The sequence below is a fragment of the Mytilus trossulus genome, chromosome 1 (assembly GCF_036588685.1).
Source record: "Mytilus trossulus isolate FHL-02 chromosome 1, PNRI_Mtr1.1.1.hap1, whole genome shotgun sequence".
Classification (NCBI taxonomy): Eukaryota; Metazoa; Mollusca; class Bivalvia; order Mytilida; family Mytilidae; genus Mytilus; species Mytilus trossulus.
Window position 1 is genome coordinate 37,099,881 of NC_086373.1, and position 17,530 is coordinate 37,117,410.

Genomic DNA, 17,530 nt, shown 5'->3' on the forward strand with positions numbered 1-17,530 from the left:
TTTGACTCTTCACATTTTACATTATCCGCTTCGCGGATTATTCAATATTAAGAGTCAAAAATTAGTATTATGGTTCAATAAATTCAAAATAGATAATAGCCATTCATTAAATGTCTGAAAAAAAAATGAAGCAGATTTCAATAAGACAGTTACCAAACCACTCAAATAATAACAAAAATATAGAGAACATCATATTGTCTAACAAAGATCACCCATCATTACCAGAATAACACAACAACATTAAGATATGACAGAAGAAACCATTGGAGAGGTTTCTGACTTACAACAGTCAAGGTTTTATCAAATGTATGTAGTGATTTTGTGTGATGAATTAATACACCATATCCTTTTCTTTCATTGATATGTCAAACTCCTATCAAACAGACAAGATCTGTAAAAACAGTCAACAGAATTAAACTTATTGTTTTGAATGTAATAGATTATTTAATAGACTATTTTCATATTATTATATTATTTTTTCTACCTAAGACATCCTGGTACCAAGTCAAGCTAGAGCAATGTAAAGAAGTAACATCAAGCTTTTAATCTGTACAATTCTTAGGGAAAATGTACTGCTTCATATTTTCCTTACATGACAAACTCATTGGAAAAATAGTAAAATTTCCCCTCGAATTACATCCATTAAATGTTTGATTTTTTTATTATGACTGATCTTAATTGAACGAGTTCCAGGATGTCATCGGTAACCTGTGTAAAAATAATATAAACCGTAGTCAAAAGTCGGTAATATGAAAATAGTCTATTTACAATTTGAAAATTAAAACCCTATTACAAATTGGAATGAATATTTTACAAAGTAACATTAAAGATGAAGCAGGACATTTACCAAACAAGTAGGTTGGAGGCTCCAACGGGACATTTACCAAATGAGTAGGTTGGAGGTTCCAATACAGTCTTTTTTCCAGCTAAAATTTTATAGGTTAATATATATTGACAAAAGTGGAAATTTGATCTTTTTCACTTCATCACATTTAATGTGACAACTACATGCACTCTCATTTAGTCTTATATAATTTCTTAGTTATTATATAATTTGATATTTTACAGGAATTGGTTGAAGTTGCTGAAAAAGAAAACATTAAAAGTCATTATGAAGAAACAATTGATGTAAGTTCTAGAAGTTAATAAATGTAGATTTGAAATAAATTCCTTGTGAGATTCAAAACAATTTAAAAGGCAATACAGCAAACACTTAATTTAAATGATTTATGACAATTATTTCCCATGTGAGCTATAGACACCATTTGGCATCTATCCTCTTTTCAACTTTTCACATTTATATTTACCCTGAAATCTTTTTTCAATCAAACTTTGCTAGATTGATTTATAAGATGTTTTCAAAATGCAGTCCTCATTTTCAACAGTTCAGAAGAAAAACAAGGCCATCTAAGACCACTGTTAAAAATCTTCAAGGAAACTTTAATAGATTGTTGTAGATTGTTGCCATTTGAATCAGAGGTTTGTGGGTAATTCAAATGAGCTAGTTGAGTAATTCAGACTTTTGAGGGCCAGCAGTTCTACTCTGTTTCATTTTACACTATTTTTAATTATCATAGCTCTTTTAAACAGTATACAAATTTGCTCATGTCTTTTACTCGAATATGATCCAATAAAAAGTTGAATCCTTTGTTACAAAATGTCTTGTGGTTTAATTACTGTAAAATTTTGATTGTTCATTGATGTATAAATTCTCACAGTTCATTTCATTATCTTCATCTTTAATCTTTGTATAATTATCTTTTCTTCTCATATTTCAGCTTGACTACCTCAATAACAAGAAACTTCTCAGTGATGATGACCTGCAGGCAATGAATGAAACAGTAGAGAATGCAATGAAAACTTACAAATATATTCATTTAGTCCAAGACAAAAAGTATAATGATGAAATGATCAATTATAATCTGAGTACTATACATGTACCAACTAATGTATTTGATAAAGGTAGGTTTAATAGTACACATTTTTATTAAGTGGCCAGCTAAGGCTCACATCTGGGTTTGGGATTTAACACTGCATTGAAGACCCATTGTTGTCCGCTCTTTGGTTGGGTTGTTAAATGTCTGTTTGGCATATTCCCCATTTCCATTCTCAATTTTATTCTATTGTGTGTGTGTTACATTTCACAACTTTACATATACTTGTTAGTATAAACATATTTTATTGTTGAAAATGACAAAAGGATCAGACACAAGTTTTACAACATATACTGTGGAATCATTATTATTCGTTTGATACCAATTTTTATGGATTTCCTGGTTACCTGTGAACCACAAATTCCAACAAATTTACAAAGGAATGTAAGCATACTATGAAATCAAATATCCACTAAGATGAAAGTTTTTCTCAATCCACAAAAATTAATGAATCCACAATATTCACTCAGAAAACAATTTAAAAAAATAATTTTACTATTAACATACACTCCTCTGAAAAAATAAAGATAGCTAATGACTTTATACAAATTGTGGAGGGGTAAAAACCTGACTTTTATATCAGCGCACAATATAATATGAAAGTAAAACACAAAACAAAAATTGCTTACTTATGATATATCTTATTTTACTATATCTCATCACTGTAAGCTTAAATAGCTTCATAACGTGTTGAAAAGCTGACATTTTCACAACCTCTTAGGAAAATCTAATATTATTTGATAGGATTGAATTTTTTATGGTTTCATGACAAACACAGTTGTAAATGCAGGCAGAGGGGACTGATAAGTCTGTCCAAATTTTCAAGGTCAAATTAACAAAATAAACAAACAGGTACATACTGAAAGATCTCAAATATATATAAGAAAGAAGAAAAACATAATTTAAATTCATGATTATTTCAAACCTAAGATCGATGTAAAAAATATTTCTCCCTTATGGTAGTGTGAAAATGCTATTATAATTTGTTAACAATCATCTGTTATGAAAACATAATTACCATATATCTGAATCTTGTTATAAGAAAAAGACAGAAAATGGGATTAGAGATTATCAATTTAACCTAAAATCAACAAAGTATTGAAATGACTAAAGCTTCTTGATTAGGATACAAGGATAAATATCAGAAAAAAGGATTGAAAGGTTGATGAATCAACCAGCAGCAAATGTCACTTCACAGTTAAAAGTATTAGATATAAAAATACACTGCAAAACAAAACACTTACTGAATACTGTTATGTATACTAGACCAACAGTGAAAACACTAGTGTTGACTAGACTGATAATGAAACCCCAACAGTTAAATAGACTGACAAGGAATACACTACTGTTTACTAGCCTTACATTAGGAATACACTACTGTTTACTAGCCTTACATCATGAATACACTACTGTTTACTAGCCTTACATCATGAATACACTACTGTTTACTAGCCTTACATTAGGAATACACTACTGTTTACTAGCCTTACATCATGAATACACTACTGTTTACTAGCCTTACATCATGAATACACTACTGTTTACTAGCCTTACATTAGGAATACACTACTGTTTACTAGCCTTACATTAGGAATACACTACTGTTTACTAGCCTTACATCATGAATACACTACTGTTTACTAGCCTTACATCATGAATACACTACTGTTTACTAGCCTTACATCATGAATACACTACTGTTTACTAGCCTTACATTAGGAATACACTACTGTTTACTAGCCTTACATCATGAATACACTACTGTTTACTAGCCTTACATCATGAATACACTACTGTTTACTAGCCTTACATCATGAATACACTACTGTTTACTAGCCTTACATTAGGAATACACTACTGTTTACTAGCCTTACATCATGAATACACTACTGTTTACTAGCCTTACATCATGAATACACTACTGTTTACTAGCCTTACATTAGGAATACACTACTGTTTACTAGCCTTACATCATGAATACACTACTGTTTACTAGCCTTACATTAGGAATACACTACTGTTTACTAGCCTTACATCATGAATACACTACTGTTTACTAGCCTTACATCATGAATACACTACTGTTTACTAGCCTTACATCATGAATACACTACTGTTTACTAGCCTTACATTAGGAATACACTACTGTTTACTAGCCTTACATCATGAATACACTACTGTTTACTAGCCTTACATCATGAATACACTACTGTTTACTAGCCTTACATTAGGAATACACTACTGTTTACTAGCCTTACATCATGAATACACTACTGTTTACTAGCCTTACATCATGAATACACTACTGTTTACTAGCCTTACATTAGGAATACACTACTGTTTACTAGCCTTACATTAGGAATACACTACTGTTTACTAGCCTTACATTAGGAATACACTACTGTTTACTAGCCTTACATCATGAATACACTACTGTTTACTAGCCTTACATCATGAATACACTACTGTTTACTAGCCTTACATCATGAATACACTACTGTTTACTAGCCTTACATTAGGAATACACTACTGTTTACTAGCCTTACATCATGAATACACTACTGTTTACTAGCCTTACATCATGAATACACTACTGTTTACTAGCCTTACATTAGGAATACACTACTGTTTACTAGCCTTACATCATGAATACACTACTGTTTACTAGCCTTACATTAGGAATACACTACTGTTTACTAGCCTTACATCATGAATACACTACTGTTTACTAGCCTTACATCATGAATACACTACTGTTTACTAGCCTTACATCATGAATACACTACTGTTTACTAGCCTTACATCATGAATACACTACTGTTTACTAGCCTTACATCATGAATACACTACTGTTTACTAGCCTTACATCATGAATACACTACTGTTTACTAGCCTTACATCATGAATACACTACGGTTTACATGACTGTGGTAATGAAAACACTACTGTATATACAATACTAGTATACTTACTACACGACTATATACGAAACTGACATACTTATTAAACTACTGTATTGTAGTCTTCTGTGAATTAACATTATGATAATACATGTACCTGTTCCAGACCGTATGAGTATTTGGACCGTACGCGTACGGTCTTGACCGTATGCGTATATTTTCAAAATATGCATACGGTTGGACTGTATGCGTACGGTCTGACTAATATTAAGAAGTTGGTCATGTTTATTAGATACAAATGTATATAGCAGATTTACATAACTTATATCTCAAATCAATGTAAAAAGTTCTATAGTTATTGAAATAAAACAAAATAATGTTATAACTATTAAAAACAATCATGTTTATTTAATCTGTTAATCTCCTGTATTTAGCATTTCAGTAATTCATAAATTGAAACCAAGTATACTAATTGAAATTGAAGTTATCGGAAGTAAAGTTAGACTGGGAGGACAAACGTTTTAGAATATTAAGGAACTTTACAAAAAAAAAAATGCAAAGCAACGTGCATGAACAAAAAAATATGACGTTCTTTGTGGAAGTCAGTGTCACCTTGAGTACCAAAATAGGATTTACGTACATACAAATAAACACATATTTAATTTCAATTGTTCGCTTAGTCATTTTATCCTCATACATGTAATAAAAACAATTTTTGTAACTAAAAATAATGATTTTGATAAATATTTGTTTAAATTTAACCCATATGATCCCAAAACATCAGCTGGACCGTACGTGTATACTCATACAGTCTGACCGTACACGTACGGTCCAAATACACATTTAGTCTGGAACATACCCATTACTGTTTGTATAAATTTTGAATCACATTTGTTGTTTAAGCTCCAGAGATTCAGAATGGAGTAAACTGGACACATACATTAGATGGACAATTCCAGAAAAATCACAATACTGACCAATCATCTAAATGGCAATACTTCTGTAGTTCAGATGGTTTCTTCAGAATTTATCCAGGTTTGTCCTTAGTATTGTTTCTTTTTTTAAATGTGTTATGAACTTTAACCTATGTAATAATCTGATATTAGAGTTTGGAATCTCAATGCAAATTTTTAAGGAAAAATAATTTAGAAATAAAAATACATTTAAAATAGTCAGGAAGATAGTTAAAAGGGTAGTAGTTGTCAAATTCATGTTCACAGATTTTAATCAAATTTCATATTTTATTTATAACAATTTAAAACATTTATCCTAACTGTTAAAGGCTAAGATAAACAATTAACAGAGCACTGGCATGACAATACATAGTTTAGTTTTGTGTGTATTTTAGTCTAGACGCCATCTAATTAACTATTGAGTTGACCTCTACAGTCATCCGATGAGGCGATGACCATATAAGTGATGCAAACATAAATAAATATAAATATATTACGCAAACTCATGCTGTTTAAATTTTCTAGGTCCATTTAATTTCATATTATAGATGAAAAATATTGTTTATCATCGTTTTTAACTGTATAAGAATGAGTTTTTGTGGATTGAATCAGTCAATCAAATGATTTACCTTTGTTTCACTTTCAATGTTGACATTCTTTGACTTTTAATAATATGAATGCTGATTCAATGAGGTCAAATTATTCACAATCAGTGGGTATTTTTTAGCTTATTTTGACAAAATTGAATCATACTAGCTGCAAAAAGCCAATTATTATTTTACTATGTGCATTTCTTTAATGATTGAACAAAAAATACTACATTAGATTTTTTATATAGCTCATTGCTAGTGCCCCTCTAAAAAATAGGTATCCCTTTTAATGCATTATGATCTGTTTATTACAGGAATAAAATGGCCTAAGAATAATACAGATGGGAGAATTGATACCTTTGATTGTAGAATGAGAAGTTGGTAAGCAATTAACCTATTATGTTTGGCACAACTTTTTGGAATTTTGGATCCCCAATGCTCTTCATCTTTGTACTTGTTTGGGTTTATAAATATTTTTGATTTGAGCGTCACTGAAGAGTCTTATGTAGACGAAACGCACGTCTGGCGTACTAAATTATAATCCTGGTACCTTTGATAACTATTGAATAAATGTGAAAAGATGAAAATGTTGGATACATGTCAATTAATCAGCAACTTAAAACAATATGCATATGATGACTTCTAGGGTCAACATACAAACTGGCGATCCTTTTCAAGTAATATTATAGTCAAACACACCTCTCCACTAGCTGGATTTGTCCTCACAATCAAACACCTCTCCACAAGCTGGATATGACTTCATTATCAAACACACCTCTCCAAAAGCTGGATATGACTTCATTATCAAACACACCTCTCCACTAGCTGGATTTGTCCTCACAATCAAACACTTCTCCAGAAGCTAAATATGACTTAATATTCAAACACACCTCTCCTCAAACAAGCTGGATTTGTCCTCACAATCAAACACCCCTCTCTACAAGCTGGAGTTGTCCTCACAATCAAACACACCTCTCCACAAGCTGGATTAGTCCTCTCAATCAAACACCCCTCTCCACAAGCTGGATTTGTCCTCACAATCAAACACACCTCTCAACAAGCTGGATTTGTCCTCACAATCAAACACACCTCTCCACAACCTGGATTTGTCTCCACAATCAAACACATCTCTCCACAAGCTGGATTTGTCCTCACAATCAAACACACCTCTCCACAAGCTAGATTTGTCCTCGCAATCAAACACACCTCTCCACAAGCTAAATATGACTTAATATTCAAACACACCTCTCCACAAGCTGGATTTGTCCTCGAAATCAAACACACCTCTCCACAAGCTGTATTTGTCCTCACAATCAAACATCCTCTCCACAAGCTGGATTTGTCCTCACAATCAAACACACCTCTCCAAAATCTGTATTTGTCTTCACAATCAAACACACCTCTCCACAACCTGGATTTTACCTCATGCCGGTGATCACTGTAAATCAACTATTTATACGACTTGACCACAAAGGCTTCCTCTCAGTCTGTAATTGCCTTGACCTTTGAATAATCTTTTCAACTTTCTGAGTTCATTAGTTGATCAGGTTTTTATGATTTTATTATTAGCCACCTGACTCCATTTAATACAAACTTGACACCTAACTAATCATATACAATTACTGTCTTTTGATGAGACAAACTTGTCCTTTGTTTGACTTTTGAAAACAGATATGCACTGATGCTGAAGTGTATATTAATTTTTTTCAAAAGTCAATTAGACAACATATTTATAGAAAAAAGACATTAAGTGTGTTATTGCTGTTTTAAGAGCATAGCAAATGTATTTAATTGTATTAACCAATTATACATCAAACATTTTATCAAAATTAAATAATGTAAAATCATGTGACATTAAGCACAGTTAATATCGCCTTTCTTCAGGTAAATATCTTGTATTATTCAATTCAACTCTTTTTGTTCCAACACAGTACATAAAGCAGGCTCTGCACATTCAGTGTAACAAAGGATTAGTTTTCCTGATGACAGTAGATTTAAGACATGTGGACTGTGATTTATTTACAAAATATTTAGATTGTTTTGTCATTTTAGGTATATAAAAGCAGCAACTACACCAAAGAATATTATAGTATTGATAGATTCTAGTGGTAGTATGAAAGGCCTGCGTATGAAGATTACACACTTTACAGTTGATAAAATATTACAGACCCTAAGTGATGAAGATCATTTTCAAATTATAGAAGTAAGCGCTATCTACTGTTAATAATTCATGCTATCATACTAAAACTTATTATGTTTATGTTTAATGTGTAATTAATAGTAAAAACATGTTGTTTTCAATAAAAAGTAAGTAATACAATATAATTTCAGAAATAACAATAGTTACAGTAGAACAGTGAGGAAAATATCTGTTGGAAAAGGGCCTGGTTTTATGTTCTTTGTCTTTGAAGGATTATTCTTTCAACATGCAAAAGATGCAGAATAATAGACAGTGATGCTAAACTGGTCCCATAAACAATTTGTCCAAAGTTTACATTTAAGAAGTTATAAGACCTCAATGATTGATACCTTGTATATAGATACCCAATGTTACATTCAATTGACTACCAGTTTTCTAGCAGAAGGTTGGTGGTTCTCTCTGTACATTCTGGCTACCTCCACGATTCAAATTTTCTGCCACAATATAGTCAGAAGTACTGAAAGGGTTGCTACAATATCAAACAGCAAACAATCATTCATCTTTCTTTATCTTTATTTTACCGTTTGCTATTGTCCTTTGTATCTTCTTATTTTTCTTTAAACCATGGAAGTTAAAGGTTCTCATAGTTGTATCATATCTTTCTCTTTGATTGATTTGAATATCTTGCTTATTTATAATTTCAGTTTTCAAAAGAGCCATCATATGTTGACAAAGGCTGTTCTAACGGAACACTAATTCATGCCAGTGAGCAAAACAAAAGAAGAATGTTGGAGAAAGTCAAAGATATCAAACCTAGTCAGAAAGCTAACTTTACTAGAGCTTTAATAGAAGCATTTGAATTGTTTGAAGAGGTATTGCATATTCAATGAGCTAGATAGACTTTTTTAAGCACCTTTTTTTCACCCTGAGTTGCAATCTTTCGACTGGTAACCTTGTGTGGTAGGACATCCTGGTACCTGGTTAAGTAAGAGGTAGCATGTACCACATTTCTTACTTTTACATTGGATCCTATTATAACTGAAAACTACAAAGTAAACAATTTGGAAATAATAATTTGCAGGGAAAGAGAGTATTCCTTAAAAATGAATTGTTTTACAATATGAAAATGCTCTTTTACTTGTACTTCATAAACAAAATTCAAATGCTATGAGGAAAATTTTAGTTCTTGTGCAATGCTTAATTGTAATTGGAAATTGAAAACTTTAAAGCAAGTCAAATAATTCTTGAATGTTTAATAATCTTCATTGACAAAAGGAACTTTACTTGTTTGGATGTAGCAAAGAAGTTTCTAACTTCTGATTTGAAGCTTACAATACTGTGCTCCATACTTTCCTTTATCGATTGTATTTTTATTAAAAAGGGGGTATAAAATATTTATCACATTAAACTATTCATTGATAGATAGATGTTAAAAAGTTGTAAAACTAGGCCACTGGTTAAACATATGTGAGTGACAAAACTTAATTTACTGACTAATTTATCAATGTCCTCAACTGGTATGTTCAGTGCCTTAACTTTTATTATAAGGGAATGATTTTAACTTTGATTTGTTTTTTGCAGGTGGAGTCAAATTTATCAAATAATTCTGAGCAGTCAAAGCAAACAAAACAGACAGACAATCCTAAACTTTGTAACAAAGCTTTAATGTTAATCACTGATGGAGCACCGGAAAGTTATGAAAAAGTTTTCCAGGAATACAATTGGCCAAGTAATAAATCGGTAATAATCTCTTTTAGTTTATAGAGCGCTTCATTCTAAAAATGTATGCACCGTAAATGCTTTTACAATACTATGAAATTACAATTAAATTCTAATTGTAAACACAAACGAATATAAAATATTTATCAAATAACCACAAACTCTCACATGGGAGACGCCACTTGCAGAGACAAGTGCACATTTATTATTCGTATATGTATAATGAAATCAATGTTTTTGTGTAAAAACACCAAACATTCTCAGCTGGTGCTGGTTACCACACACTAAAGGTCAACAAATCTGAAAGTAAATGATATAAAATGATTATATTATTTATTTGGAAAACTTCTTCTGGTCGTTTTAACTGCAATGGCTCGAATGACTTTAAACTACCTGAATTCACTCCTGCATGAAACTTTAAACCCCATTCAAAATGACCTTACTATAAATAACTAAACATGTGTTAACTATAAACAACAACAACATTCTTACATGTTCGACTTTTGTACAACTTTGATAAATACATAAATAATGTTTCAATAATTATAATTATATTTTTAGCTACAATCATAAAAACACGATTTCTGTCAAGTTTTTCTTTAATTTATGAATACCTGTGCACTTTATTGTGGGAACTTGTGTCATCATAAATGTAAAATTTCATTGTTTAATGAATGTCAATTTCAGATGGATGTGATATTGCTGTTAGCCAATCAAAATAATGTATGATAATGAAACATACATTTAATGTAACTATTGCAGAATAATTGCCACAGAATTTGTCATATCAAAATGTATAACATTTAAACATCACCAAACAAGGTTCAATAACAGCAATATGCTTCTTTATTACCCCAATAATTGCACAAAAATGACTGTAAAAGTGTGTTAACTATTGGTTCATCATAATTTTCATATAAAGCATGGCTTAAAAAATTATGAAGAGCCTTCAGTAACTTCCAAAATTAGTACAGCAATGGATAAATTGTTCCTATGAGATCGGTTCCCAGAATTTAGTATGATGCAGTGTTCTCCCCAGAATTTTCAAATAGCACCATGGAAATTAACTTAAATGTTAGCTCATTTATTCTGTCTTTTAGCTATTTCATGTTCCATCCATCCTGAAGATGGGGCTAAATACAAGAGTATGTATCACACAAGTACACAAAATGAAAATGATTTTTTAAATTGTAGTAAAGTTTATATAAGTATATGCTTTGACTTTGTATAACATTGGCACTGATGTTGTTTCTATTTATTTTTTTTAGGTCAGAGTGTTTACATTTCTCATTGGAAGAGAAGTATCAGAGAGTCGCAATGCAAAATGGATGGCAGATGCTAATAGAGGTAACCATTTTACATTACTTTATTTACATTTTTTGGTTTAGATAAATAGAATTGATTATGCCTATAAAATAAACTTCATATGATCAAGCAGTCTTCAGTGTTAACTCATCACCAGATTAGAACAGATTTTTTATTACCACATCTCAAATAAACTTGTATTCAGTTGAGGTAATTTTTTTGCACTAGGTGCAATTTTGAACTCGATATGATGTAGGACGATTTGATGAAGATCATATGTTGACTTATGAATGTCTTTTGGTTATTTGTAAACAGCCTGCTTTTCTGATGATGTAGACCACACATCTCCATCAATTCATATTCTAGACCTTGCATCAGGAGTTGACCTTAATAAGAGATGATGAACAGCCATTAGACTGCTGTTTGTTTGCTTTGTGACTTGTTTATTAGAGAATGATGTATCGTTTAAAACCACTATTTGTTATTTATCATAGTATTTAGACATTGCAATATTATCCTTGATGGTGTGTTCCCATTTTGCCTTAGCTGTGAATTCCAGGTAAAAAAGGTAAAAAAAATACTAAGGCTATATGGAAATTGAACTCAGGCGAAATGTGAATTTAGATAAAAATGTTATATAAACAAATTAAACTTCTGTGTTTTGATAACAATGTAAGTAACAAATAATTAGGGAAGTGTTTCTCTTGAAGTACTATTTTTATATTCATTTGATAAAAGTGACAATTTTTATGTTTTCAATAGTTATCAAAAGTACCAGGATTATAATTTTATACGCCAGACGCGCGTTTCGTCTACATAAGACTCATCAGTGACGCTCAGATCAAAATAGTTAAAAAAGCCAAATAAATACAAAGTTGAAGAGCATTGAGGACCCAAAATTCCAAAAAGTTGTGCCAAATACGGCTAAGGTTATCTACTCCTGGGGTAAGAAAATCCTTAGTTTTTCGAAAAATTCTAAATTTTATAAACTGAAATTTTTTAAAAATGACAATATAATTGATACTCATGTCAACACCGAAGTGCTGACTACTGGGCTGGTGATACCCTCGGGGACGAAACGTCCACCAGCAGTGGCATCTACCCAGTGGTGTAAATAGTTATCAAAAGTACCAGGATTATAATTTTATACGCCAGACGCGCGTTTCGTCTACATAAGACTCATCAGTGACGCTCAGATCAAAATGGTTAAAAAAGCCAAATAAATACAAAGTTGAAGAGCATTGAGGACCCAAAATTCCAAAAAGTTGTGCCAAATACGGCTAAGGTTATCTACTCCTGGGGTAAGAAAATCCTTAGTTTTTCGAAAAATTCTAAATTTTATAAACTGAAATTTTTTAAAAAATGACCATATAATTGATACTCATGTCAACACCAAAGTGCTGACTACTGGGCTGGTGATACCCTCGGGGACGAAACGTCCACCAGCAGTGGCATCTACCCAGTGGTGTAAATAGTTATCAAAAGTACCAGGATTATAATTTTATACGCCAGACGCGCGTTTCGTCTACATAAGACTCATCAGTGACGCTCAGATCAAAATAGTTAAAAAAGCCAAATAAATACAAAGTTGAAGAGCATTGAGGACCCAAAATTCCAAAAAGTTGTGCCAAATACGGCTAAGGTTATCTACTCCTGGGGTAAGAAAATCCTTAGTTTTTCGAAAAATTCTAAATTTTATAAACTGAAATTTTTTAAAAATGACCATATAATTGATACTCATGTCAACACCGAAGTGCTGACTACTGGGCTGGTGATACCCTCGGGGACGAAACGTCCACCAGCAGTGGCATCTACCCAGTGGTGTAAATAGTTATCAAAAGTACCAGGATTATAATTTTATACGCCAGACGGGCGTTTCGTCTACATAAGACTCATCAGTGACGCTCAGATCAAAATAGTTAAAAAAGCCAAATAAATACAAAGTTGAAGAGCATTGAGGACCCAAAATTCCAAAAAGTTGTGCCAAAAAGTTGTGCCAAATACGGCTAAGGTTATCTACTCCTGGGGTAAGAAAATCCTTAGTTTTTCGAAAAATTCTAAATTTTATAAACTGAAATTTTTTAAAAATGACCATATAATTGATACTCAAAAGTTGCGAAATCAGAAAAAATCCACAATGAAATTAGTTATCAATAGGAAAGTTGCTTCTTTTATAATATTGTTAGCTCACCTGTCCCGAAGGGACAAGTGAGCTTATGCCATCACTTGGCGTCCGTCGTCTGTTGTCCGTCGTCGTCTGTCGTCGTAAACTATTTCAAGAATCTTCTCCTCTGAAACTACTGGGCCAAATACTTTCAAACTTTAACTGAATGTTCCTTAGGGTATCTTATTTATAAATTGTATCCGAAGTTTTGATCTATCAACAAACATGGTCGCCATTGCTAAAAATAGAACATAGGGGTCAAATGCAGTTTTTGGCTTATAACTCAAAAACCAAAGCATTTAGAGCAAATCTGACATGGGGTAATATTGTTTATCAGGTCAAGATCTATCTGCCCTGAAATTTTCAGATGAATCAGACAACCTGTTGTTGGGTTGCTGCCCCTGAATTGGTAATTTTAAGGAAATTTTGCTGTTTTTGGTTATTATCTTGAATATTATTATACGACCGCAAATTTTGAAAAATTTTTCGTCGTAAATTGCTATCACGATGGCGTCGTCGTCGTCCGAATACTTTTAGTTTTCGCACTCTAACTTTAGTAAAAGTGAATAGAAATCTATGAAATTTCAACACAAGGTTTATGACCACAAAAGGAAGTTTGGTATTGATTTTGGGAGTTTTGGTCCCAACATTTTAGGAATTAAGGGCCAAAAAGGGCCCAAATAAGCATTTTCTTGGTTTTCGCGCTATAACTTTAGTTTAAGTTAATAGAAATCAATGAAATTTAAACACAATGTTTATGACCACAAAAGGAAGGTTGGTATTGATTTTGGGAGTTGAGGTCCCAACAGTTTAGGAATTAGGGGCCAAAAAGGGACCCAAATAAGTATTTTTCTTGGTTTTCGCACCATAACTTTAGTATAAGTAAATAGAAATCTATGAAATTTAAACACAAGGTTTATGACCATAAAAGGAAGGTTGGTATTGATTTTGGGAGTTTTGGTCCTAACAGTTTAGGAAAAAGGGGCCCAAAGGGTCCAAAATTAAACTTTGTTTGATTTCATCAAGAATTGAATAATTGGGGTTCTTTGATATGCGGAATCTAACTGTGTATGTAGATTCTTAATTTTTGGTCCCATTTTCAAATTGGTCTACATTAAGGTCCAAAGGGTCCAAAATTAAACTTAGTTTGATTTTGACAAAAAATTAATCGGTTGGGTTCTTTGATATGCTGAATCTAAAAATGTATTTAGATTCTTGATTATTGGCCCAGTTTTTAAGTTGGTCCAAATCGGGGTCCAAAATTAAACATTGTTTGATTTCATTAAAAATTGAATAAATGGGGTTCTTTGATATGCCAAATCTAACTGTGTATGTAGATTCTTCATTTTTGGTCCTGTTTTCAAATTGGTCTACATTAAAGTCCAAAGGGTCCAAAATTAAACTTAGTTTGATTTTAACAAAAATTGAAATCTTGGGGTTCTTTGATATGCTGAATCCAAACATGTACTTAGATTTTTGATTATGGGCCCAGTTTTCAAGTTGGTCCAAATCAGGATCTAAAATATTATATTAAGTATTGTGCAATAGCAAGTCTTTTCAATTGCACAGTATTGCACAATGGCAAGAAATATCTAATTGCACAATATTGTGAAATAGCAATATTTTTTTTAATTAGAGTTATCTTTCTTTGTCCAGAATAGTAAGCAAGAAATATCTAATTGCACAATATTGTGAAATAGCAATATTTTTTTTTAATAGGAGTTATCTTTCTTTGTCCAGAATCAACTCAAATCTTTGTTATATACAATGTATATTAACTTTTTACTACCAACTGATAAATTAAAATAATCTTTACCATTCAGTGATAACAAGCAGTTTTTTTACATCTTAATATTTTATGATGTATTTAAATGAGTAGTTATTGTTGCAAACTCCATTAGAAATTTAATTGAGATTAATTTGGAATAAGGGAAAGGGGGATGTGATTAAAAAAAATGGGTTCAATTTTCTAATTTGAAATGAAATTTCATAAATAAAATGAAAATTTCTTCAAACATTTTTTTGAGAGGATTAATATTCAACAGCATAGTGGATTGCTCTAAGAGAAAACAAAAATTTTAAGTTCATTAGAACACATTCATTCTGTGTCAGAAACCTATGCTGTGTCAACTATTTAATCACAATCCAAATTTAGAGCTGAATCCAGCTTGAATGTTGTGTCCATACTTGCCCCAACCGTTCAGGGTTCAACCTCTGCGGTCGTATAAAGCTACGCCTGCTGGGGAGCATCTGGTTATAGATAGAGATAAACTGTAAACAGCAATAATGTTCAGCAAAGTAAGATTTACAAATAAGTCAACATGACGGAAATGGTCAGTTGACCCCTTTAGGAGTTATTGCCCTTTATAGTCAATTTTTAACCATTTTTCGTAAATCTTAAAAATCTTTTACAAAAATTTTCTCCTCTGAAACTACTGGGCCAAATTCTTCCAAACTTTAACTGAATGTTCCTTAGGGTATCTAGTTTGTAAATTGTATCCGAAGTTATGATCTATCAACAAACATGGTCGCCATTGCTAAAAATAGAACATAGGGGTCAAATGCAGTTTTTGGCTTATAACTCAAAAACCAAAGCTTTTAGAGCAAATCTGACATGGGTCATATTGTTTATCAGGTCAAGATCTATCTGCCCTGAAATTTTCAGATGAATCAGACAACCTGTTGTTGGGTTGCTGCCCCTGAATTGATAATTTTAAGGAAATTTTGCTGTTTTTGTTTATTATCTTGAATATAATTATAGATAGAAATAAACTGTAAACAGCAATAATGTTCAGCAAAGTAAGATCTTCAATTAAGTCAATTTGACCAAAATTGTCAATTGACCCCTTAAGGAGTTATGGGGAACTTATTGCCCTTTAAAGACTTTTTTCACAATTTGTTCATCATGTTGACTTACTTTAAAAAATCTTCTCCTTTGAAACTGCTGTATCAATTTCAGCCAAACTTAGGCTAAATGAGTTTCAGAGTATCTAGTATAAATTTTATATTTTATTTCCTTGTATGTCAAGAAACATAGCTACTATGGCTAAAATAGAACATAGGAGAAAATGATTATTTTTTTTGGCTTTTGAAGAAAATAGGACGATCCAAAAAACATTTAAATAAATTGAAAAGCCAAAATAATCATTGATGAGAGATTTAACCAAAAGAATTAAGGTGAGCGATTCAGGCTCTTGAGAGCCTCTTGTTTGTTTCATGTAATAAAAGTTGCATTTTTTTAAATTAAGAATAAGCCTCCATGATGTCTCATTTAAGCTTAGTATACACATAGTCAAATGTTAGTTATTTTTTATTTTGTAGGATATTATACACATATATCTACCTTAGCAGATGTTCAAGAAAATGTTCAGGTAATGTAGTTTTCCTTACTCTACTTTTACAGTTAGTGACATCTGCAAGGAATAAATCTTACAGTGGTAGGGGCATTAGGTTTTCTGGTGTGTGCTTCAGTCTATATAAAATAGGAGATGTGGTATGATTGCCAATGAGACAACTCTCCACAAAAAACCAAAACAACACAAAAAATAACAACTATAGGTCACTGTACGACCTTCAACAATAAACAAAGCCCATAAAATGTCCTATTTGTTATGAAATAATTCAAAGAATGCCAATGGAAAGTGTTGAAACTTAATCATGTTTGAAATTTAGCACAACAATGAAATTGATTTAAAATAATATTATATCAAATTAATGACTATTTTTATATTGTTTACATAACAAAATAAAATGAGAATGGAAATGGGGAATGTGTCAAAGAGACAACAACCCGACCATAGAAAAAACATCAGCAGAAGGCCACCA

At 31.7% G+C, this 17,530-nt stretch overlaps 1 protein-coding gene across 3 annotated transcripts in view; it reads left to right on the forward strand.

The window, feature by feature from the left end:
• The window catches only part of LOC134723377 (voltage-dependent calcium channel subunit alpha-2/delta-3-like), a 123,641-nt gene that overhangs the window by 68,333 nt on the left and 37,778 nt on the right, over nucleotides 1-17,530 (forward strand). For all 3 annotated transcript variants that reach the window (XM_063587002.1, XM_063587010.1, XM_063586996.1), the window contains 9 exons: nucleotides 1,069-1,128; nucleotides 1,779-1,962; nucleotides 5,738-5,869; nucleotides 6,692-6,758; nucleotides 8,430-8,580; nucleotides 9,222-9,389; nucleotides 10,099-10,257; nucleotides 11,505-11,583; nucleotides 17,027-17,076. In XM_063587002.1, coding sequence (XP_063443072.1) covers nucleotides 1,069-1,128; nucleotides 1,779-1,962; nucleotides 5,738-5,869; nucleotides 6,692-6,758; nucleotides 8,430-8,580; nucleotides 9,222-9,389; nucleotides 10,099-10,257; nucleotides 11,505-11,583; nucleotides 17,027-17,076 — 1,050 coding nt within the window. The remainder of the gene's footprint in view (nucleotides 1-1,068; nucleotides 1,129-1,778; nucleotides 1,963-5,737; nucleotides 5,870-6,691; nucleotides 6,759-8,429; nucleotides 8,581-9,221; nucleotides 9,390-10,098; nucleotides 10,258-11,504; nucleotides 11,584-17,026; nucleotides 17,077-17,530) is intronic.